Below are 25,512 nucleotides of genomic sequence, written 5' to 3' on the forward strand. Positions count from 1 at the left end.
ATAAGTGTTATGTTACCTCCTGGAGGAGTCATATCTGCTGCAAACCAAGAACTAGCCTACATACTTGTTCAACTACCTCCTTCATGGCCTATGTTTTTACTGCCACGGATTTCAGGAAGAACTGGCTTCATATAGATCCAAAAATAAGGACACTAATGCAAATCACTGCTTCAGGGTAGTCGGAAGACAGAGTTCCTTTGATTATGCAGTGGGACCTAGGCAATATGTAGCCATAACTATATGAAGTGCTTGAACTGAATATTACATTTCATATTCTTAGATGTTTTGTGAGCATCTGCACTTATTTACCATTATAATGAGAAAAGTTACCTTCTTTTCCTACTCTCAGATCTTAAAATTCTTAACAGACAGAAGAGCCATTTTTCTAATTCTAAATGACTGTACTTTGAGGAGAAAGTTGTGGGTATTGACTAAAAATTTAAAAAAACTGTAGCTTTTTCTTATGTTCCTTAGAATGGCAGCTTAAATCAGTGCTGACAGATGAAAGACTAAACTAAAGCTATAAGGGCAGGAATTATGTTCCTCCTGCCTGGCTTAGCACATAGTAACCATTTTGCAAAGCACTTACTGAATTGAGTCTTTGATGGGTCTTGGGAGTAACAACGGGCTTGGTAGTTTATAATGAGGCAAATGAGGAAGTCTGTCCTCATCTGTTTTTCTCTGTCAGTATCTATACTTGTTATTAAACAAATCCATCATATTTCGCATTTTTGGCTATTTAGAAATACTGCAGGGGCTGGAGAGATGGATCAGTAGTTAAGAGCATAGCCTGCTCTTCAAGATGACCCGGGTTCAATTCCTACCTCCCACATGACAGCTCGAAACTGCTGTACCTGCAGTTCCAGGGGATCTGACAACCTCACACAGTCATACATGCAGGCAAAACACCAATACACATTAAATACAAATAAATCATTTAAAAATATTGCTGTACTAGGGTAATTGAGGCAGACAAGCACAGGGATTAGCTTAGCATCTCTGAACTCTACTTGGTTTGCATTATAAACTTTCATCCCCCCCCCAACAATGAATTTGGCAGCCCAGCTTCTTTACCTGCATGCACACAACCTGATCAAAACAATGCATCTAGCAACCTCAGCCTTGCACCTGTATCCGGCTGTACATACACTCCTTTCTGTATAAATGTAAGTTTCTCCTCTTCTAAAAGTCAAACTTAGGTAGTTTCAATTCAAATAAACTCCCAATATATCCTGTACAAAGTGTAGAGGGGCTATCTAGCCTGAACTGGTTTTGTGTACATGTGCAGTAATTCAAAACTATGTCTCCAGTTAATGTTTAGGAAGAATCCCCTATTTACATTCCTATGCCTATGGGCATGCATATGATTAAAATCAGATGCAGTGTGGGAAGGAACAGGCCTTAAAAAATAACTGTATAATCAAATATATTAAAGCCAAACTATATACCTTAATAGACAAACTCCTTCTATTGAACTTCATAAAAAACCCTAAATAATAACCTATTAGTGTCCTCAGTCTTGTGGTCCAAGTGTCGGTTTTGACAGTATTATCAATCTCTTATTTTACTTGTTTTGTAGATCTTTAAGAATTCTTATTTTACCTTCTTTGGAGAAAAGATTAAGAACCTAGAAACACCTGGCAGTTGGTAACATAATGATTGTTAAGGTTTTCCTATAATGACAAAGGTAAAACAACAATATCAACAACCCCAAAACAAAGACAAAACTAACAATGGGAAACTAGCTCACTCAGCTAGGAGCAGACAGACTTTGAGAGTTATAGAATACAAGCCTTTCTAACGAGATGCTAGAAAGGTGTTTGTTGTGATTGACTGATTGTAGATGTATTTTATGTGTATGAGTGTCTTGCCTGCTTGTATGTATGTGAAGAATTCAGAAGAGACTGATGGGTCCCCCCATTTCCTCCACCCCGCTCCTCGAACTGGGGGGTTAGAAACCCTCGTTTGACACGGTGTGAGTGTTGGAAACTAAATCCCGATCCTCAGCAAAAAGCAACAAAGCTCTCTTAATTGCTGATTCGCAGCCCGCTGTTTTTTTTTTTTTTTTTTTTTTTTTTTTTTGAGAGAGAGGGTGTCCTAATGTAGCCAAGGCTGTTCTTTTGGTATCCTAGATGCTCTGTTTACAGTCATGAACCATCAGGCCTGGAAACAAGGTGATTTTTAAATAGTAATCTCTTTTATACTGCAATTTAGTTGTGAACTGCTACCTCCCCATTTCGCAGATGTAGGCCCTGACACTCCAGAGTGGTTTGCACGGACAGCGGAAACACTATAGGGCGCCGCATCAGAAGGAAAGATGATGGATAAAGGAAAGACGCTCTCAATTCATCCAATCGATGAGAGCCGGGATCCTCAGCCTTGCTCGCGCGCGCCCCAGGCGTCCTACTTCCGCTGCGCGCGCCGCCGGCGTGGAGCGGTCGCCATAGCGACGACCGTGGCACCGAAGAAGAGTAGAGGTGAGGCCGCTGGGCCCTGCGGGTCCCTCTCCTCCGCGGCCATGGCGGGAGGCCCGGCGGACGCCCGCAAACTCTTCCTTTTCACGACCACCCAGAATTACTTCGGGCTGAGGCCGGAGCTCTGGGACCAGCCTCCGCCGAGCAGCTGCCCGGAGGTGAACAACTTCTTGGACGACGGCAACCAGATGCTGCTCCGCGTGCAGCGCTCCGAAGCTGGGCTGGCCTTTTCCAACACGGTAGGGCGGCTGCCCGGCAGGACCCAGGTCCTTAGGCCTGGCCTAAAGACAGCCTCAGTCTTGCCCTGGAGCCCTGGCTTCCAAGCCGCCTCTGCCTTGGCGGTGGAGTGCCCGCAGGGTAATAGGAGCTTCCCTGTACTTGCATCTGAATAGGAAGCATAAGCACCTTGACTCTTTCTTTTGAGACAGTCTGGATCTTCCTGGGGGGCCCTCAACTCTGTGACTTAAGCAATTTGACTGAATAATTCTGTTCACTTTACGACATCTTTATTCTTCCCTTCCTCTGTTACAGCTTGGTTAGTGTAGTACGAACACAGCAATTGTTGTTTTGAATAAGTTGTCTTTAACTAGTATTTCTACCAGGCATAATTCTAGTGATGCAGCTTGGTAATGAAGCATTTCTTTCAAACACTAAGTTTTAGGAAAAAGACATAAGATCATTTGTTTATCACGTAGATTGATTTCGACGACACAAAGGATAAAGTGCTGGTGTTTTTCAAGCTCCGACCCGAAGTAATTACAGATGAGAATCTGCATAACAACATTCTCGTTTCATCTATGTTGGAGTCACCTGTCAGTTCCCTTTACCAAGCAGTAAGGCAGGTGTTTGCACCCATGTTGCTAAAGGTGAGTATTTTGGTCAGCATGGAAACAGATTTACATATTATTTGATTTACTGTTTAAATGTGTTTTAGTTTATTGAACTATTTCAGCTCTGTAGAGGAAAGCAGCATAAAGCTATGAATGCAGCTCCCATCACCTCTTACATAGCCATGACACACGATTTGTAGAAAATTTTAGCTGTTCAAATGGAAGTTGAGGCAGGCGTTCAGTGAAGTATGGATTTGTGGGCTTAGTTTTTAGACAGTGTGTTTTTGAAGCAGGGTTGACTGGCAATGCTTTGATCAGTATTTGCTCTTGTCTGCTTTTATTTAGGACCAGGAATGGAGCAGAAACTTTGATCCTAAACTTCAGAATCTTTTGAGTGAACTAGAAGCTGGACTGGGTGTAGTTCTACGGAGATCAGATACTAATTTACCCAAACTGAAACTTAAGGAAGATGATACAAGAGGTATATGCTTGACTTCCACAACTCAGTGTTTTATTATATTATTATTTTTATATTTTACTTGGAGGGTGTGAGAGCAGATACTTGTGTGCTTGAATGTGTGTGAGTGCCACGGCAGACTTGTCGAGGTCAGAGGACAGCTTGTGGGAGTCAGATCTTGCGTTCTACCTTTTGCAATCCTGGGACAAGCACTGTTTTTTTTTTTTTTTTTGTTTTTCGAGACAGGGTTTCTCTGTGGTTTTGGAGCCTGTCCTGGAACTAGCTCTTGTAGACCAGACTGGACTCGAACTCACAGAGATCCGCCTGCCTCTGCCTCCCGAGTGCTGGGATTAAAGGCGTGCGCCACCACCATTGTGCTGTCTTTCTGGTCCTCAAAATAACCATTAGTGCTGGCTAGTTTTATGCCAATTTGACACAAGCTATAGTTGTTTGAGAAGAAGGGACTTCAATTGTAAAAATGCCTCCATGAGATCAGGCTGTAGGCTAGCTTGTAGGGCATTTTAATTAGTGACTGACGGGAGGGCACAGCCGACTGCAGGTGGTACCACCCTGGAGTACTAGTAAAGGGTTTTAGAAGAAAGCAGATTGAACAAGCCTTGGGGAGCAAGCCAGAAAACAGTACCCCTCCATGACATTTGCATTGGCTCCTGCCTCTGGGTCCCTATCTTGTTTCAGTTCCTGTCCTAACTTCCTCGGATGATGAGGAGTGACATGGACGAAGGCACAGAGGCCCTGTGGTTTCCAAGTTGCTTTGGCCATGGTGTTTGATTGCAGCAAGAGGAACATTGACTAGGGCACCATCTGTTACAAACTCGGGCCAGGTGGTGTGGCGCACGCCTTTAGTCCCAGCACTTGGGAGGCAAGGCAGGCAGGTCTCTGTGAGTTTGAGGCCAGCCTGCTCTACAGAACTACAAAATCTATACAGAGAGACCCTGTCTCGAAAAACGCAAAAAACCAACCAACCAACCAAACAAACAAAAAACCCCAAGCCAAAACAACCCCCCTAAAAGTGATCATTTAATTAATACAATTAGCAAATAACTATGTTTCCAGATTTCTTTCTGTGTTTTTGGCTCTTCTATGAATATAAACTTTTAAAAAATGAATAGATTGTATGGGTTTGGAGAAGAATCTTTTTCTTAAGACTGGCTAGTTTATAGAAATTGAAAATATACGGTGGTTATGTACAGTGGCTATATTCTGTAACATGTGCCTTGAATATGACTTACCTGACCATACGTTCTCTGCGAAGAGCATCAGAGCTGTCTTGTGTACGACTTACCTGGCCACTTTCTCTGTAAAGAGCATCAGAGCTGTCTTGTGGTTGCATTTTTGGCACCTGTGCTTTAAGACCAATTTAAAGCTTAAAAATGGAAAACGCTGGCACCAAGCAGACCACAGAAAGGCCATTGATTGCAATATGAGAAAGGAAGCTCGCGGGTAAATTGTAGCGCTGACTTCCCCAAGTGTATCTGTCGGCTCAAATATTTTACTGTCTTAATATAGGAGTAATGAGGAATGGCCACTCTATACCTTGTGAAGGCAACAGACCACCAACTTTTATGGTATAATGTATTTTATCTGATACTAGTTATAATTTTTCTATGGGTATAGATAAATTCATAGTGTGATCAAAATGAAATATGTAACATACAATGAATGGATTGTATTTTGTTCAGATAGTCAAATAGATGCTTTTTATTACATACCTCCAAAGAATAGTATACTCACTTTCAGCATATGATTAAACACACTGTGATTATTTAGTTCACTGGGCTCTTTGAAAGAGAATTTACAAATCTATTTTGCTTATACTTTCAAATTGAGTTGAAAACACTCATTTATTAAGTAAGTATTTATTGTTGTTAGAGGTTGAGAGGTCATCTTCTGTTCATCTTCTGGACCAAATCTAAACCAACAGATGAGCCAAACTGTGTTATGCCTTTCTTCTTTTCATTAATAGCTCAGTGCTTCTCTCTTCATTTTTTAGGTATCCTCACACCAAGTGATGAGTTCCAGTTTTGGACAGAGCAAGCTCACCGTGGAAATAAACAGATTAATAAAGAAAGAGCCAGCTATTTTAAGGAATTATTTGAAACAATTGCAAGGGTATGTGATTAGCACATGGTTAAAAGTAGGCTTCTTGTGAATAAACTTTAGGATACAATTTTCAGTGTATTCTCTTTTAAACTCTACTTGACAGTTGTAAGATAGTGTATAAACCCTAGAATTGACCTAAATTATATGTTTGAATATGTAAAACATAGAAATGAAAACATTAAATTCTAATCTCTCGGAAATAATTTTCCTCAAAAACAAATAAGTTTTCTAAAAGTACTGGGAGAAAATGAAATTCCAGGAGCTGGCAGAGGTCTCAGTGGGTGAAGTGCTTGTTGTGCAAGCCGGAGGCCCTGAGTTCAGATCCCCACTGGTATCCAGACCCCTGTGCTAGGGGCTAGGGACCTGTAGGTAGTTGCTAACAGGCCAGCCCAGTCTACACGGAGAGCTCTAGGTTCTTTGAGAGGGGTAGAGGAATTACACACCAAGATGAAATCTGGTCTCCACATGTGCACCCACTGACGAGTGCTCACTTAAACATACACACAACACACACACATGCACACCATATGTGCACTTATCACACAAACACATAAAACCAGTAAACTAACAGATTTATTTATGTAGCGGCAATACACTCTTCAGATGGGATGATATAGACTAGTATTTCAAAGTAATTTAAACTACGAAGTTTTACTTTATGCCTATTTGATTTTCCCTTGCTGCATGTTCTTAGGGTTTTAGTAAGTGATTATTTTAAGTATGATTTCAGCAACAGTGATTTTTTTTTATTTGTTCCCACTGTTATTTCATCAACAATATTGTTTTTATTTCTTTAAATGTTATTTCAGAGTTTACTTTTGTGGTATGTGTGTGCATGATGTGTGTATGTATGTAGGCAAATGTGCCTCGGCACACATGTAGAGGTCAGTGGAGTCAGTTCTTTCCTTCTACCTTTCCATGGGTCCCAGGGATCAAACTCAGGTCACTAGACTTGTATGGCAGCTTCCTTTCCCACTGACCCCTCTTGCCAATCTCAGCAGTGCCATTATAATGGTATATTTAATGTATATTTAAAGCTTGTTTTGATGACAGTGATGAAATATAGAATAATGACTTTGTGTTGCTCTTATTGCTAGTCACCACATTACACAGCAGGACACATGAATAAAGACACGTGAATTACAGTGGGTAGCATGTCTGTGGCGCTGCAGCTACTTCTGCTGGTAAAAGAATAGACTCGATTTAAAGAAGACTTGGCTAAGGGGGTAAAGAAATCATAGTCTTTTTGCTGTCATTTTTTTTTCAGCTTCAAGTGAAATTTTTGTTTATGGAGAATATTTGCATTAAAAAAGTCAGAAAAAAGAAGAGGAAGTTAGATTTACAGCAGCTGAGCAAGTCTGGGTCATTCTGTGGTACTCGATGAACAGATGTAACTGTGTTTCAATGTGAATGTGTTTTGGTTTCAGGAATTTTATAACTTGGACAGTCTGTCCTTGCTAGAAGTTGTTGACTTGGTGGAGACGACTCGGGATGTTGTAGACGATGTGTGGAGACAAACAGAGCATGATCATTACCCCGAGTCACGCATGCTGCATCTCCTCGATATTATAGGTATAGAAGTAAGGGTCTCTCTCCCTCCTCCCCTCCCTCCTTCTCCCCTTTCCTTCCTTGCTTCCTTTTTTTCTTTCTTTTTCTGAAGTTCTTAGTTAAAATGCTCATTGATATCATACTGCTATTTAAAGTAAGTCTTAATAAATGATATAAATTTATCTACATGTGTTTTTGTTTTTAGCTGATTGAGTTCATATATGTGAAACACTTTGATCATTAATATAACTAAATTTATATTTTTAGTATTTATGCATATGTTAATTAATTAAAAATAAATTAAATCTATTTAAAGATTTATTTATATAGTATCCACAGAGACCAGAAGAGGGTTTCTGATTCCTTGGACTTGGAGTTATAGCATTTGTGAGTCACTGGAGTGGGTGCTGGGATCTGAACATAGATCTTCTGGAAGAGTAGTGTCTTAGGGTTTCTATTGCTTTGAAGAGACACCATGACCACAGCAATTCTTATAGAGGAAATCATTTAATTGGCTGACTTAAAGTTTCTGGAGTTTACTCCATTATCATCACGGTGGGATATGGTGGCGTGCAAACAGACATCCACAAACAACTGAAAGTGAACCGAGACACTTGAGCGTATATGAGGCCTCAAGACACACCTCCTCCTACTGGCCACATGTGCCTCAGTAACGCCACACCTCTCAGTCATGTTTCTCCCCATGAACTTATGGAGTCAGTTACATTCACATGACTACAAGCAGTAAGCAATCTTAACTGCCTAGATATTTCTCCAGTCTGCCACATACGTTCATTTGTCTGTAATTTCATATGAACTAAAAATGATTAAAACAAACTGGTTTATATTCCAATATTACAAATTTGACTCAGAAAAAAATATGCTTTTCAGTGTTCCCCTTAGAACGTGAGATAAGCTCATGAAGCACTTTCTGTCATGAGTGAAGTCAGATAGCAATTTGGAATTTCCTTATGTTTGCTTCTCCCATACCATAGGGGCTGTTTGTTTTTGGCACAATATGTTGAATGATCAAGAATGCAAGCTGATGTTTGTGTGTACGCATGTATTTATAAAGGCAGTTACTTTATAAATAGTGGTAGTCTAAGAATGGATAGGCAGTGTTTTGTAGATTCTTAGTCTAATGAATATGTTAATTTTTTCCTAAGTATATATTTTATAATTCCATATAAAATATTGTATTGCATACAATCTTGCTTTATGTTTTATTAGGTGGTTCATTTGGAAGGTTTGTTCAGAAAAAGCTGGGAAGTTTGAAACTGTGGGAAGATCCTTATTATCTTGTGAAAGAAAACCTGAAAGCTGGCATTTCAATTTGTGAGCAGTGGGTGATAGTCTGCAGTCACCTCACAGGTCAGGTGTGGCAGCGCTATGTCCCTCATCCGTGGAAGAATGAGAAGTATTTTCCAGAAACCCTTGACAGGCTGGGCAAGCGCCTGGAAGAGGTACCCGCTTGATTGGCTGCCTGTTGTCTTTAAGTGGAAGTGGTTTTCACTGGTCTGTGAATTCATTTTATGATTGATGAACACGTGTAGCTTGGGTGAGCATAGGAATGGATGTCATAATAAGTATGGTCTGCTTTGCTGCAGGTTGAGGTACATAGTGAGTAGTACTAAGTCCTACCTTCTTCTTTTCCTTCAGTGTGAGTGAGTGGTCACTGTTAGTGTCAGTGGTCAACATGGTAGTGTGAACAAGCCATCAATATGTTAGTGTGAGCCAGATGGGTGTGACAGCCTTCAAGGGGGGAAATGTTCTTTTAATATTTCACCTTAGTAATTTTCCACACTACACACAAGACAAAATGCTTTTACACTATATCAAGTTACACTCATTCTATAAATTTCCTGCTCTATCTACTCTCCAGATTTCCCTCTTTACTTATTCATTCAGAGGAATCTGTTTCTATGCTTATTACAGGTTAACATGTTAGTGTGAGCGAGTGGTCAACATGTTAGTGTGAGCGAGTGGTCAACATGTTAGTGTGAGCGAGTGGTCAACATGTTAGTGTGAGCGAGTGGTCAACAGGTTAGTGTGAGCGAGTGGTCAACAGGTTAGTGTGAGTGAACGGTTAACATGTTAGTGTGAGCGAGTGGTCAACATGTTAGTGTGAGCGATCGATCAGCCTGATCCCTCAGTCTTTCTCTTGGCTACTGATATTGCTTTGGCCCTCTTTGTAGGATGTACTCAGTGGAAATATTCGAAACAGTTTCTCATTTACTTCAGCTGTGAGCTTTTGTAAAAAATTAAGATTTAGCTTCAAAGGAAAGGCAAAATGAAACTGCAGAGATAGTCCCCCCCTTAGGAGAAACACAATTTAAAAAATGCAAACCCACATAAAAGAGTGAAATACTTCTGGTTTCATTCATGATACAGAAGCCCTGTAAGGAAGTTTTATAAACCCTTTAGATTTTTGACCTAATTACAGTTGTTTTCATTTAATACATTTTATGTCTTAATATCTTACATTTTTAGGTCTTGGCTATTCGAACAATTCATGAAAAGCTCTTGTATTTCTTACCGGCCAGTGAGGAGAGAATTATATGCTTGTCTCGAGTATTTGAGCCTTTTACTGGTGTGAACCCTGTGCAGTACAATCCGTATACTGAGGTCGAGTCTATGTGTTTGTCTTTAATTTTCTTTTGTCATCTTGAGTTTTAAAGGTTTATATCTTAACATTTTACAGTCTAACAGTATAATTAATTTGTTTAGCCATTATGGAAGGCTGCAGTGTCTCAGTATGAAAAAATCATTGCACCCGCTGAGCAGAAAATAGCAGGGAAATTAAAGAATTATATTTCAGAAATTCAAGATAGTCCACAGCAGGTAAAATATTGAAAGATTTGACTTTACAATTTTTCTGTAAGCTATTTTCACGTGAGTTTGGCTGAGCTGAGATAACATGGACTTGCTTTGTTTATGTTAGCTTCTTCAAGCATTTCTAAAATACAAGGAATTGGTGAAGCGTCCGACTATAAGCCAAGAGCTGGTGCTAGAAAGAGAGACATTATTGGCAAGACTTGGGGACTCAGCTAAAGGTAACGTTCCCGAGAAATGTCTTTATAGCTATATTTTAGTCTCATGCTTCTTATTTAGGGTTAAAAACTACATTTAGACATTAGACAGTAATTGATTTATTTATGATATAAGTGATAAATTTGTTTTTACTTTATTTTTAAAAATTATTTTAATTATTTTTTGTGTATGTCTTACCTGCATGTATGTTGGTGCACTATGTATTTTCTTGGTTACTACAGAGGTCAGAAAAGGGTGTCAGATCCCCTAGAATTATAACAGTTGTGAACTGTGGGTGCCGGAAAGCGAAAACTTTTTAAACTGCGAAGCCATCCCTCTAGCCCCTATATATTTTTTAATGAACAGATTTTTTTCTATATCTTTTTTTTAAAAATATTTATTTATTTATTTAGTATACAATATTCTGTCTGTATGTCTGAAGGCCAGAAGAGGGCGCCGGACCTCTTTATAGATGGTTGTGAGCCACCATGTGGTTGCTGGGAATTGAACTCCGTACCTTTGGAAGAGCAGGCAATGCTCTTAACCACTGAGCCATCTCTCCAGCCCCCTTTTTTCTATATCTTATTTAATATATTGTCCTAGTTTCTTTTCTTTTGCTGTGATAAAATGCACTCACTGAAGCAATCAAGGAATGGAGGATTTATTTTAATTGACAGTTCAAGCCATTGTTTATCACAACAGGGAAGTTAGGGAGTCAGGTGCTTGAAGTAGCCGGTCCTATTACACCCATAATCAGAAGAGAACAGTGATGTGTGAATTGCTCTGTGCTCTATCCTACGCAGTTCAGCGTCCCCTCCCACCAGAAGGTGTTCCTTCCCACATCAGTTTACATGCAATGATCTCCCTAGGGCCTGCATTTCAGGTGATCTGTATTGTGTCAAGTAGACAGCACTAATCATTATCTATATACATGCTAAGGTATATAATATGGTGCAGTGAGGACCAACATCCTCAGCATTTTCAGTAAGATTCGAAATGTACTACTTCTGTGTAATTTATTTGTTTTGAATGACACAGATTTCCGACTGGACTTTGAGAATCGGTGCCGAGGGATTCCTGGAGATGCATCTGGGCCACTTTCTGGAAAAAATCTTTCAGAAGTTGTCAATAATATTGTTTGGGTTCGTCAGTTGGAATTGAAGGTACTTGTTTTAATATAGTTAGTTGAACAGTGAACACTCAAAATATCCTAAAGTAAGGCATATGATAGGGACTCTAAGGCTGTTGTGAAAGCACTGTTCTCTCTGCATGCAGTTACTTTTCTCATTGTCGTGACAAAATACCAGGGAGTAGTTAAAGAGAAGAGGGAGTTCCTTTAGTTTAGACTGAGTTTTACGATGGGGAGGTCTGGTTGCTGCGGCTCCATGTGTGGTGGCTGGAGCCATGGTGGACCATGGCATCTTGGCAGGTCAGGAAGCAGAGAGCTGGTACAGAACCTTGCTAAGCTATAACCTTTACACATGTCAGGAAGGCTCCATGTCCAAGGGACACTTCATTTTCCCCATTGGCTGGGGACCGCGTGCTCAAATGCCTAATTCAGTAGGGTGCAGTTTACCTTCATGCCATAACAATATCTAATTTTCATTGAAATATATAGAAGTCTGAGAACAAAGTGTGCAGAAGATTCTGATGTGGTGTCAAGTTGTGTCACTCAGTGTCTTTGAAAGCATCTGTGAGGACTACTTATCCTTGACACTAGATTAAAAGGACATACTTGGGAAATCCTGATGGTTTTAAAGTCTATCTGCAAGTATTTTTATGTTGCTATTGTTACGGTTTAGATAAAATACTGTGGTTCCCCAAGGGGTGCAGTGGCAGGCCACGAAGGCCAGTGGGTCCCAGGCAGGGAGCCACGTGGTGGGTCAGCTGGTCCCACAAAGAGCCGTGGCATTTAGAGACAGTGATGGATAAGCACTCCATGCAGAGTGAGGTTGGATATTTATTTAGTGGGCTATGGAAGAGAAGGGGAAAGGGAGGGAGAAGGGGGACTGCCAGGCCTTATTCCCCAGGGAAAGATTCTGCAGCCCTACGATGCAGGACAATCAGATCTGCAGCCCCATGACACAGGACAATCAGACTTGATAGGGAGTCAAGTTAAAGCAGGAACTCAGTTTATTACTGTGAGCATCAGCTTATATAGATTAAGTAACATCCTGTGATATGGGGGTATCTCCAGCCAGTGAGAGACAGCCGAGCCCTCCCTCTGGCTGGAGGGACGTCTGCCTAGATTTTGCTGTCTCGTAGCTTTGAGACTATCCTTCAAACTCGAGCCAAGGTTTTCTCTGTCCTATAGGCTTTGCGGTACAGACCTGAGATAATTTTGGCTCAACAGATACCCATTTCCACACTGTGGGGTCCTGGTGTGAAAGCATTCACAGGCGGGTTGCTGATAATTTGAGGGTTTATATTACATAGCTGAAGATGTGAAAACTCGTGAAAACAGCGACACCACAGGCCTATAGGAGAACATCTTCTCTCTACAGGCGGGATGTTGATGAAGTCAACTGACCCTAGTCCAGGTGACTGGGAAGCCAGAGGCTAGAGAACAGCGACACCACAAAGCCTATAGGAAAATGTCTTTTCTCTACAGGCGGGGTATTGATGAAGTCTGACTAGCTCTGGTCTGGGTGACTCAGAAGCCAGAGAGGCTAAAGGCTGCTCTGAGCAGTCTATCATGGTGGGGACCACTTATGAGTGGTCCAAAAGAAAAGAAAAAGGAGAAAGAAGAACTCAAGGGACTCCGGGCCCCAAACTGAATGTGCTGCACAGAGTGTGCAGTGCTAGTGTAGGAGGGCCCTGGTCAGTCTGGTCCCGTCTTTAGCTATGGGAAGCAACCAGAGATGAATGTCAGTGAAGGGCTCATCCTTAGCCCTGAACGCTGTGGTTGGCTGACTGGAAGGGGAAGACTCACCACCAAAGCTGCTGGTGTGTGTAGAGGTCAGTATTCAGGCCAATAGAACGCAGGGCTGTTGTAAAGAAAATCCCTAGCCCAGGGTTCCATATGTTCTCAGCTGGCCCACCTATGGGCCAGAGGGAACATGGAGAGAGCCTGGCTAAGTCATGAGCACCAAATGTAATGGTTTAGGTAAAACCCTGTGGTTTGCCGATTGGTGGCAGCAGGCAGTGGCCACAGGGGGCAGTAGATCCCAGGCAGGGAGCCACGTGGTGGGTGAGAGACCTCAGTGGGTCAGCCAGTCTCACAAGGAGCCGTGGCAGGTAAGAGACAGAGATGGATAGGCACACCATGTAGAGTGAGGTTGGATATTTATTTAGTGGGTTATGGAAGGGAAGGGGTAGAGGAGAGAGGGAGAGGAGAGGGAGAGGAGAGGAGAGGAGAGGAGAGGAGAGGAGAGAGAGAGAGAGAGAGAAGAAGTTAACTCTTTGGGAGAGAGATGAAAAGGAAGGAGCTCAGGCTGGAAGTGGAAGGAAGAGTGTAGGTGGGGCTTATCTCTTAAGGGTCAGAGCTGCTTGAGTTAAAGGAGAAATGGAAGGTCATTGTATATAATTGTTTATGATGTTACTAAAATTGACCTAAGATGCTTTTGGACCTACTATTACTATATATAGTTCTGTTTATAGTTTTGATTTGTGTCATTAAACATTAATTATCTGATAATTAATTAAATGTGGTCTGTATTCAAGGGCAAAAGGTCAAGGAATATAAGTAAAACCAACTTCTTTGTCAGACTCATGCCTTTAAACTGTATTCTGAATCATGCTGCATTTTTCTCCATCAGTCCTTTATGAATGTACCAAAATGGGCAGCTATGGAGGAAGATCCTTTTCTTAGCTGACATTCAAACCTGCCCTATTATTTTTTGAGCTCTTTTTTTTTCCAACTTAATTTTTTTTTAAAATTTATTTATTAAAGATTTCTGTCTCTTCCCCACCGCCGCCTCCCCTTTCCCTTCCCCTCCCCCAATCAAGTCCCCCTCCCTTGTCAGCCCAAAAAGCAATCAGGGTTCTCTGCCCTGTGGGAAGTCCAAGAACTCTTAACAAAGTTCTTAGCTAACTGGTATTATTGTGAGCTTGTTTTGGGAGTAATGAGATGCTTCTTGGAGTTCCTGAAAATGAGCAGAGCACAGCTTTTGTGTGGCTTGCCCTTCCTTCACTTTACTCTGGAGTATGCTGTGTTTTGGCTGCCTTTTGGGTTTATTTATTCTGAGGTTGTATAATTCAGAAGTCAGAGGATGATATTTTTATTCCTTATGAAAAAAGGCTTTTTCTGTCTTTATAAGATTTGTCAGGGCCCCACATTGAGGTGACTTCTGTTGGGGCCCAGCCTCGATTCGTTCCTATGCTCCAGGGTAGGGGTGGGTGTATGGGTTAGAAATGTTAGGCAGAACAAACAGAGATACAAAAGGAATGTATAGATGTAGGATAGTCTGGAGGGGAACCCAGTGACTACTGAATCCACCCGTGTTTATTTCTTAGGGTCTTTAAATACCCAATCCAAAAGAGGGGAAGAAAGGAAAGACTTTTTTTTTTTTTTTTTTTTATCGTGATACAAGGAACAAACAAAGTGATTATCATCTTAATACACAAAACTCTTAAGTTACCACACCCTAGGTTGGTACCACACCTTAAGGCAAATCTTCAGTCAATAACCTTGAAGGAGCAAGACTACGCCTGAACTCTCTGACCTTTAGTCAAAGTGGAACCAATCCACTTCTGTGGGATCCAACAATAGGAAAATAATTTTTGAGTCTCAGGTCAGAGAAAGGGCCTCCTTATTTTCTTGTAAAACTTTGTTGTCATTAATACGTCTTTGTCATTTGTTTTTTAAGGTAGATGACACTATCAAGATTGCAGAAGCGCTCTTGTCTGACCTGTCAGGCTTTCGTTCTTTCCACCGGAGTGCTGAAGATCTCTTGGACCAGTTTAAGCTGTACGAGCAAGAACAGTTTGATGACTGGTCCAGGGAAGTTCAGTCAGGGTTGTCTGATTCCAGATCAGGTTTGTGGTAAGTGCTATTTCTCTGAGCTGTCAACACAAGCCCATGTGTTAGTAATCCAGGTAGCAAGGGGGAAGGAGCTCTTCTTTCTACAGAGTTGCTGCTGCTGCTCTATGAGTTATTGCCTTTAAAATGTTGGTTTTTTTTGTTTGTTTTGTTTTTTTTTACTTTTTATTTTTGTTTTTTTGAGACAGGATTTTTCTGTAGCTTTGGCTCCTGTCCTGGAACTAACTCAGGCTGGCCTTGAATTCACAGAGATCCTCCTGCCTTCCGAATGCTGGGATTAAAAGTATGTGCCACCACTGCCCTACTTGCATTTAAAGCATTCTTACTTTTTTTAAGTGTGTATGTGTGAATGTTACGTATGTGCTCCATTGCTCTAAGAGGCAAGAAAGGGCACCAGACGACTAGAGTTAGAGAAGTGTGTGGGCCCTGGTTTGGGTGTTGGGAACTGAACGTGGTCCTCTAGGAGAGCAGGAGCGCCTCCATGGCCCTGAGTACATTTCGTTGTTGGTCAGCAGTAGGTGACCTCTGTTTACTGAAACTGCAGACTAATCTTTGAGAGTTAGGCATTCTTTCCATTATGATACTTTATTACTGAGTATTCATTTTCTACTTTTTCATTTATATTTTATGTATGAGTGAGTGCTCTGCATACGTAACTGCATGTTAGAAGAGTGTATCAGATTTCATTATAAATGCTTGTGAGCCACCGTGTGGGTGCTGAGAATTGAACTCCAAATGTTTAGAGAGCTGCCAAGTGCTCTTAACCACTGAGCTATCTCTCCAGCCCCGATTTTCTACATTTTTACATTACAATTATATGCATAAACAGTTTTAATTGTAAATTGTATATTTTTAAACTGTTGGAGGCAGTGGGAGTATACAGCAGGTGCCAGCTAATGTTCAGATGTCAACACACCAGAGGAATGATTTTCTAATAGAGGAGAATTCCATCCAGGAGAGACCTGTGGGACCTCTGACTCTGGAAACTATTGTTCCTGTCTGTAATTTCACATGTGCAAAAGTAGCTGTGGTGTCTCCTCAATACCTTCATTGTAGTGTGTAATTTCATATGATATGTATGTATAATCTCATGATTACATCTCAATTTATGATCACTTATATCCATGGGTGGTGAGGAAGATGCCTTCTCATTAAGCTGTATAATTTTGATATACAGAAAATATACTAGGATGTGCTTCATAACTAGGTCTATTGTTTCATGGGGACTGTAGAAGCCTGCTTTGTTTCTTTAACTCAAACTAACACACAAAACAACAATTTCTCCCCAGTCTAAGACAAAGCATACACAATTAGTTCATTTTTACCTCAGAGCAAGTTCAAATTAGACTGAATGTTTCTGTAAACATATCAAAAGTTAAAAACTATAGATATTCACAAGGATAAATCACAGATGCCTAACTAAGGTTATTAACACAAAGCAACCTAAAAGACTGTGGCTAGTTCTTCGCTTGCTAAATTCTAGCTGACAAGACCTGACTCTCTGTGCAGATATCTCTGCAGCCTGTCTCACCGGACACTGTACCCCCGGTCTTTGGTCATAATCTTACACTAGGAACCTTGAAACCTCGCATTGCCATGGTAAATTTCTCTGCCCTTGTTTACTGAAGGAATGTGTAATGACCTTCAGAGATAGCTTTGTAACTTTTTTATTATTGCAAAAACTTTCATAAGATACACACACACATATAACAGATAAGAAGGAGAAAGAATTAAAACTGAGAAGAAATTAGAAATTAATTGGAATTATAAACTTGTAGCTGCAGAGGTAGAATTAGAACTGTGTCAGAAGACTGGTCAGAATAATAAAGAGCGCAACTCAAACAACACAGGTGTGAATTTATTCAGTATCCTCAGATAGAAAAACTTTAAGTTCAGGTTTACTATGCTGTGGACTTTCTCCTTAAACCTTGGTTTTATCCTTGAGAGCTGGTCTCTTGAGCTACGATATTAAACCCTTTAAGAAAGAAGTATTTTCGGGGCTGGAGAGATGGCTCAGAGGTTAAGAGCATTGCCTGCTCTTCCAAAGGTCCTGAGTTCAATTCCCAGCAACCACATGGTGGCTCACAACCATCTGTAATGGGGTCTGGTGCCCTCTTCTGGCCTGCAGGCATGCACGCAGACAGAATATTGTATACATAATAAATAAATATTTAAAAAAAAAAAGAAAGAAGTATTTTCTTGTGACATCCCAAATAGTAAGCCTTTGGTAAGTATTTATTGAATTAGGTTGTTGTTGCATTGTATTCTTTTTTTTAAATTTATTTTTAAAAATAATCTTTTCTCATTTTATATACCAATCCCAGTTCCCTCTCTCTCTCCTCCTCCTGCTCTCCCACCATTCTACTCCTCAGAGGGTAAAGCTTCCCATGGGGAGTCAACAAAGTCTGACTCATTGCTTTGAGGCAGGACCAAGGCCCTACCCCCTGTATTTGGGCATAGTATCCCTCCAAGAAGAATAGGCTCCAAAAAGCTAATTCAAGCACTAGGGATAAATCCTGGTCCCACTGCCAGTAGCCCCAGACTGTCCAAGCCTACAACTGTTACCCACATTCAAAGGGCCTAGTTTGGGCCTTGTCTCTGGAGTTAGTGAGCTCCCACTAGCTCAGGTTAGATGTTTCTGTGGGTATCTCTATCGTGATCTTGATCCCTTTGCTCATATTATTGCTCCTCCATCTCTTTGGCTAGACTGTGGGGGCTCAACCTAGGGCTTATCTGTGAATCTCTGCATCTGCTTCCATCAGTTTCTGGATAAAGTTTGTATGATGACATTTAAGGTAGTCATCATTCTGATAATAGGGGAAGGCCAGGTCAGGTACCCTCTCCACTATTGTTTAGGGTCTTAGCTGGAGTCCTTGTTGTGGATTCCTGGGAATTTCCCTAGTGTCAGGTTTCTTGTTAGACCCATAATGGCTCCCTCAATCAAAAAATCTCTTTCCTTGCTCTCCCTTTCTGGCCTTCCCTCATCTCTGCCATCCCATTCCATCATGTTCTCCTCCCCTCTTCCCGTCTTCTCTGCCTCTCTTCTTCCACCCCCTTTCCACCCCACACTCCCAATTTTCTCGAGTTCTTGTCTATTTCCCCTTTCTAGGAGGATCCACGTATGCCTTTCTTAGGGTCTTCCTTGTTACCTAGTTTCTCTGGGGTCTTGGATTATAGGTGGTTATCTTTTGTTTTATGTCTAATATCCACTTATGAGTGAGTACATACTGTGTTTGTCTTTCTGGGTCTGGGTTACCTCACTCTGGATTTTTTTTTTTTTTTGTTCCATCCATTTGTCTACAAATTTCAAGATGTCATTTTTTTACTGCAGAATAATACTCCATTGTGTAAATGTACCACATTTTCTTTATCCATTCTTTGGTTGAGAGGCATCTAGGTTGTTTCCAGGTTCTGGCTGTTACAAATAATGCTGCTATGAATATAGCTGAGCAAAGTCCTTGTGGTGTGACTGCGCATCCTTTGGTTCTGTGTTCAAGAGTGGTATTGCTGGGTCTTAGGTGGATTGATTCCCAATTTTTTGAGAAACTGCCATACTGATTTCCAAGGTGACTATACAAGTTTGTACTCAAGCAGTGGAGGACTGTTCTCTTACTCCCCATCCTCCAGCATAAGCTGTCATTAGTGTTTTTGATCTTAGCCATTCTGACAGGTGTAAGATGTTAATCCACCATATAAACAAACTGAAAGAAAAAAAACACACATGATCATTTCATTAGCTGCTGAAGAAACCTTTGCAAATATCCAGCACCCCTTCATGATAAAGGTCTTGGAGAGATCAGGGATACAAGAAACATAACTAAACATAATAAAGGCAATATACAGCAAACTGACAGCCAATATCAAATTAAATGGAGAGAAACTCAGAGTGATTCCACTAAAATCAGGAACAGGACAAGGCTGTCCCTCTTTCCATATATTATTCATAGTACTCGAAGTTCTAGCTAGAACAATAAAACAACAAAAGGAGATCAAGGGGATACAAATTGGAAAGGGAGAAGTCAAACTTTCACTATTTACAGATGATATGATAGTATACATAAGTAACCTCAAAAATTCTACCAGGGAACTCCTACATTTGATAACTTCAATAATATGGCAGGATACAAGGTCAACTCAATAGACAGTAGCCCTCCTATATACAAATGATGAAAAGGCTTAGCAAGAAATCAGAGAAATACCACCATTTATAATAGCCACAAACAACATAAAATATCTTGGGAAGACCTTTATTTTTCACACCATTCCAGCTGGATTTAAAAATAATTGCACAGTAGTGTTAACACATTACACACTCACACTGTTCCAGCTGTGTTTAAAGACAGTTGTACAATAGTGTTAATACATTACACACTCACACTGTTCCAGCTGTGTTTAAAGGCAGTTGCACAGTAATTTTAACACATTACACACTCACACCGTTCCAGCTGTATTGAAAAGACAGTTGCACAATAGTGTTAATGCATTACACACTCACACTGTTCCAGCTGTGTTTAAAGACAGTTGCACAGTAGTGTTAACTTCTGTCTCTCTCTCTCTTTTTTTTTTTTTTTTTTTTTTGAGATAGGATTTCTTTGTAGCTTTGGAGCCTATCCTGGACCAGGCTGGCCTTGAACTCACAGAGATCAGCCTGGTCTCTGCTCCAGAGTGCTGGGATTAAAGGTGTGCACCACCACTTCTTAACTTCAGTCTTTAAGTTCTTGAGGTAGTTAGCACACTGTCTCTACACCTTCTCACAGGCAGCATTGACTAGGACCTCCAAATCTCCAGACTGTCAAAGCAGCCCTTACTTGTATGTACAAAAATGCTATTCACAAAGTTAAATAAATCTTAAGAGCTGTTCACAGGATTTGTGTGTTCTTTCAAACCAAATAGCTTTAATTTTGATTCACAAGAGATGATTGATAACAAAACCAGCATACAATTTTTTTTTTGAAGAACAAGCAGGAAAAACAGAATTGTAAAGCCTTGATTAGAAAGTTTTTTTTTTTTTTAAATTTAAAATTGATTTGCAGAGGTCTGGAGAGATGGCTCAATGGTTAAGATCATTGCCTGCTCTTCCAAAGGTCCTGAGTTCAATATCCGGCAACCACTTGGTGGCTCACAACCATCTGTAATGAGGTCTGGTGCCCTCTTCTGGCCTGCAGACATACATACAGACAGAATATTGTATACATAATACATAAACAAATATTTAAAAAAATTGATTTGCAGAAAAGTTGAGTGATTTTTTTAAATTAGTTTCATTAGACGAAAGAATAAGGACAACGAGCTTCAAAGACTCCTATTCATCTTTTTTGCCCCCCCTTTTTGTAGTATTGAGGCTAACAGCCGTATTATGGAGTTGGATCCTAATGATGGGTCATTAAAAGTGCATTATTCTGATCGTTTGGTGGTTCTGCTGCGAGAAGTGCGTCAGCTTTCTGCCCTGGGCTTTGTCATTCCTGCCAAAATACAACAGGTTGCCAACGTTGCCCAGAAATTCTGCAAGCAAGCCATCATTCTTAAGCAGGTATGAGTGACACTTTTGATAATGTTTTTGTTCTTTGTTGATTATGCTAAATTACACCATTAAGGACTTTGCTTTCTGTTTTTATTTTTTATTTTTTTTAATTTTTTTTTAATATTTATTTTATTTATTTATTATGTATACAATGTTCTGTCTGTGTGTATTCCTGAAGGCCAGAAGAGGGCACCAGACCTCATCACAGATGGTTGTAAGCCACCATGTGGTTGCTGGGAATTGAACTCAGGACCTTTGGAAGAGCAGGCAATGCTCTTATCCACTGAGCCATCTCTCCAGCCCCCTGCTTTCTGTTTTTAATTCTTTATGCCCTGTAGTAAATTATTAACTTGTAAATTCAGGGTTTGCTAAATGACTAAGTTAAAATCTGCTGTTAATCTCTCTAGGAGTTTTTAAACTTAAAGACAGTGTTGCCTTTAATTTTTATTTAAAACTGTTTAGAAAAATGATATATTATTCCTTCTTTCTCTCCATTCTCACCTCTCCACTCTTTTCTTTCTTTTCTTTTTCTCATTACTTACAAAGGACTTAAAGGAGCTTCTGAGAGTCTTTTACCTATCTTTCAGATATTCATGGAGGATTCCATTCCCAGATTAATTGGTCTTGGTTCACTTATCTGTACCGTGCTGCTGTTTTTCTGTTTAAAACAAACACTTATTACCTGGTTGTCAACCTCTTGAATAAGGTCAAGGACAATTTATGGCTTTGGCTTTTTCTGCCTACGTTCTTTGAAGTGTTCTGAACTATAACAAATACTAGAGAGAATCAATTTAGAAGAGAAAGTATATTGGTTCACAGGTTTGAAAGTTTCAACCCATGATCAGTCCTTTTCTTGCATTTGGGCCCGCGTCAAGACAGCACATGGTAGGAGCATGGCGGGGTTCAGAGCCCCTTGTCATGGCTAGGAAACAGAAAGGAGAGAAGGGCTCTAAAGGCCTACTAAACCTCACCTCTTTTTATTATTTTTCATTAATTACTTGAGGCAGGGCCTCACTGTACAGCCCTGGCTTGCTTAGGACTAGCTACGTAGACCAGGCTGACTTCATGTTAGCCTGCCTCTGCCTCTGCCTTTCAAGTTAGGCTTAAAGGTGTGTGCCACCACTTCCAGGCCCACTTCTTTTTTTTTTTTTTTTTTTGTTTTTCGAGACAGGGTTTCTCTGTGGTTTTGGAGCCTGTCCTGGAACTAGCTCTTGTAGACCAGGCTGGTCTCGAACTCACAGAGATCCGCCTGCCTCTGCCTCCCCAGTGCTGGGATTAAAGGCGTGCGCCACCACCGCCAGGCTCAGGCCCACTTCTTTAAAAAAAAAATAGTTCTTATTTATTCCTTGTCAGTTTCATAATGTGTACTATGTGTCTCTCCTGATCATACTGACTCCCAGTGTCTTTCCCTTTCCACCTGGATCCCCACACAAACCCTTCTACCTTCATTCCTGAGTTCTTATTGTGCTGCCCACATGTGCATGGTTGTGGGGCCTTCCACTTACTACAGATGATCCACCAGAGACCACAGCCCTCAAGAATGCCTCTTATTTCCACAGCAGCCCAACTGCTGGTAGCTTGCCAGCTAGGGTGAGGTCTTGTGAGGTCAGTGTTAGGATATTGTTTTGATGCTCTTGTGACTCCATATGTGCAAGGCCATGCCACATCCAGGTGACAGCATTTCACAGTCCTCCCCACCTCCTCACCAGCCCCCAGGTCCCTTTAGCCTTGGGCAAAGGGTTGATAAAGATCTTTCAGTGAGCTTTGGGCACTCAGTAGTCACTTTTCTCAGCTTTTTGACTTCCCACATCAACTGCTGCCCACTGAAAATAGACATTTCTCTGACCAAAGGTTGAGAGCTGCACCAATCTGTGGTTATCAAAATAAATATCAGTTGGCAATGTGAGCATTAAATACAGCATCAACTGTAGATTTCCTCTAGGCACTGGAGCCTTCCTGGCCATTCAAAGCTTACAGTAGCAGACGGAAACTCCTTTCCATGGAGCAGGCCTTAAGTCCAGGCTGAAAGCAGTTTGCTATCCCTGTAACAGTTGTGCCACCATTGCACCAATGGGCATGTCTGCCTGGCAGGTCAGTATTGTCATAGGAAGGGCCCAGTAGTCAGTAACACCTTGTCTTAGTTACACTTCTATAGCTGTGATGAGACACCGTGATTAAGGCAACTCTTTCAAGAGAAAGGATTTAATTGGGCGTTTGCTTACAGTTTCAGAGTGTTAGTCCACAATCATCATGGCAGGACGCAGACAAGTGTAGCCCTGGAGTAATAGCTGAAAGCTTTACATATTAATCCACAGGCAGCTTTTTGAAACTTCAAAGCCAACTCCAGTGACACACTCCTCCAACAAAGCCACACTACTCTAAAAAAGCCATACCTCCTAATCTTTTCAAAGAGTTCATTAGCTGAGGTAAGATTTAAACATATGAGTCTTTGGGGGCATTCTCGTTCAAACCACCACAGATCATGAGTGTCATTTCTCCCCATCCGACCTGCATATCATCTACAGCACTGTGAATGCTCGCCCCACTGTGAATCAGGGAGGAGGATTCTTGGCTATTTCCAGATTGTTGTCTCTATGTAACGTATTCAGAATGTGTGGTGTGCTCTAGTTAGGGTTGGCAGACAACAGTGTTGATAATAGCCTCTTTTTCTTGGAAGCCTTGGGGCCTTCCTGATTAATAACCTGTATGTAGGCATATTGAGGTTTTCACTTAACCATTAACCATTTCTTCTGTACCGTCCATTGTTCCAATTCTTTTAAAAATCATTTTTCATAGCTTACAAAGTAGGGGGTTTCCATAAGAATTTTTCATACATCCTTAGTTTTGGTTATTCCATTCCTTGCTTCCTTCTCTCCTATTCCTCCATCTGTATCCCTGGTTAAACCTTTAACCCCCAATATTCTCTCCTTTGCTACTCTCCCCTTCCCTCAATAAACCTCCTACCTTCATCTCAATCTCTTCCTGGCTTCCTGGCCTCTGCATACTCCTAAGTTAAACACACAGATCTAAATTTGGAAGCCAGGATCAGCATATGAGAGAGAACATGTGGTGTTTGCTTTTCTGGACCTGAGTTATCTCACTAATGTGATATTTTCCAGTCCCATCTGTTTCCTGCACATTTTATCTATCTGTCTGTCTGTCTGTCTGTCTGTCTGTCTATCTATCTATCTATCTATCTATCTATCTATCTATCTATCTATCTATCATCTATCTATCTTATAATAGCTGTGTATACGGACCACATTTTCATTATCCATTCATCAGTTGATGGACGGCTAGGCAGATTCTGTTTCTAGCTGCTGCGAGTAAAATAGCACTGAGCAGACAGTGTTTCTGTGCTAAGGTGTGGAGTCTTGAGTATATGCACAGAGGTGCTGCATCTGGGGAATGTGCTACTTCTGTTCCAGCTTTTTGAGGAACTTTGATACTGTGACATGCCTCCTCTAAGAAAAAGCATGAAAGGTGTCCAGGAGAGAATTGCGTGCTGAGGTTGGTAAGCTGCGTGCTGAGGATGAGCCTTCTGTGTAGGCGTGTCCTAGTTTTGCTGTCACTCAGGAACCTGCAAGTTATACATGCTGCATGTACTTCAGATGTAGATGATAGTGAATTGCAGCGTTCAGGCTCTTCCCATCCACTGTGGGTGTACAAATATCTGCACAGAGGATCAAGGAGGGACAACTGCTTCAATGAATCCTCCATTTTCTCACTCTAAAGGGAAGCACATGTGTGATGCCCTTCCCATTGTCACATCGCCAGTAACTTGAGAAGCTGGATTTGAAGCAGGGAGACTGGTTAGTTTGCAGACTGTTTCCCTGATCTGGCCAGGGATGCCCAGTACATGCATGAGATGAGAGGATAGACTTGGGGAAATGTGGTTGGACTGAAGATGTGTTTTGAAAGTAGAGGCTTTTGCCAGTGTGAAATTTGAGAGAAAATATCAAGTCAAGTTTTGGTCTGAACGGTGTACAGTTAGTTGTGTTATATTTCACAAAGGCTTGAGTGTACAGATAGTTGTGTTGACTTCTACAGGGCTTGAGTGTACAGATAGTTGTGTTGACTTCTACAGGGCTTGAGTGTACAGATAGTTGTGTTGACTTCTACAGGGCTTGAGTGTACAGATAGTTGTGTTGACTTCTACAGGGCTTGAGTAGTTGTGTTGACTTCTTCAGTCTCTTGAGTGCTTTTGAGAATATGCAGGGGATGGAAATTTAGTCTTTCTTCACTGAGTCTTTCCTTTCTTCCCAATGTGGTGAACTTGATTTCAGAGACTAAAATTTATTGTCTGTTTAACCACTGTTAGGACATGACTTGATAAATTGTAGGAAATCAATGTATTTGTGTTTATTAGGCATATTGATTCATAAATTCTGATCTGGAGATATAAAACTATTTCTGTGTAGTTTTACAGTTGAGAAAAATATTACTATCAAACAAAAATAAAGGAAATGTGCTAAAAACAAAATTTGTTATTTCTTGCTGCTAATTGTTCTTGTATTTTGTAGGTGGCTCATTTTTACAATTCCATTGAT

The 25,512-nt window shown here is 40.8% G+C and overlaps 1 protein-coding gene across 1 annotated transcript in view; it reads left to right on the forward strand.

Annotated features, from left to right (window-relative positions):
- The first annotated feature begins 2,446 nt into the window (after positions 1-2,446).
- Dync2h1 (dynein cytoplasmic 2 heavy chain 1) overlaps positions 2,447-25,512 on the forward strand; it is a 226,796-nt gene continuing 203,730 nt past the window's right edge. Inside the window, exons 1-13 of the mRNA XM_050130242.1 lie at positions 2,447-2,713; positions 3,170-3,340; positions 3,650-3,785; positions 5,773-5,891; positions 7,310-7,454; positions 8,661-8,893; positions 9,921-10,055; positions 10,158-10,271; positions 10,372-10,483; positions 11,499-11,623; positions 15,269-15,444; positions 20,776-20,971; positions 25,486-25,506. Of these exons, the coding sequence (XP_049986199.1) occupies positions 2,519-2,713; positions 3,170-3,340; positions 3,650-3,785; positions 5,773-5,891; positions 7,310-7,454; positions 8,661-8,893; positions 9,921-10,055; positions 10,158-10,271; positions 10,372-10,483; positions 11,499-11,623; positions 15,269-15,444; positions 20,776-20,971; positions 25,486-25,506 (1,878 nt within the window). The 5' untranslated portion in view covers positions 2,447-2,518. The remainder of the gene's footprint in view (positions 2,714-3,169; positions 3,341-3,649; positions 3,786-5,772; positions 5,892-7,309; positions 7,455-8,660; positions 8,894-9,920; positions 10,056-10,157; positions 10,272-10,371; positions 10,484-11,498; positions 11,624-15,268; positions 15,445-20,775; positions 20,972-25,485; positions 25,507-25,512) is intronic.

The sequence above is a fragment of the Alexandromys fortis genome, unplaced genomic scaffold (assembly GCF_014885135.2).
Source record: "Alexandromys fortis isolate MF-2015 unplaced genomic scaffold, M_Fortis_MF-2015_v1.1 scaffold_311, whole genome shotgun sequence".
Taxonomy (NCBI): domain Eukaryota; kingdom Metazoa; phylum Chordata; class Mammalia; order Rodentia; family Cricetidae; genus Alexandromys; species Alexandromys fortis.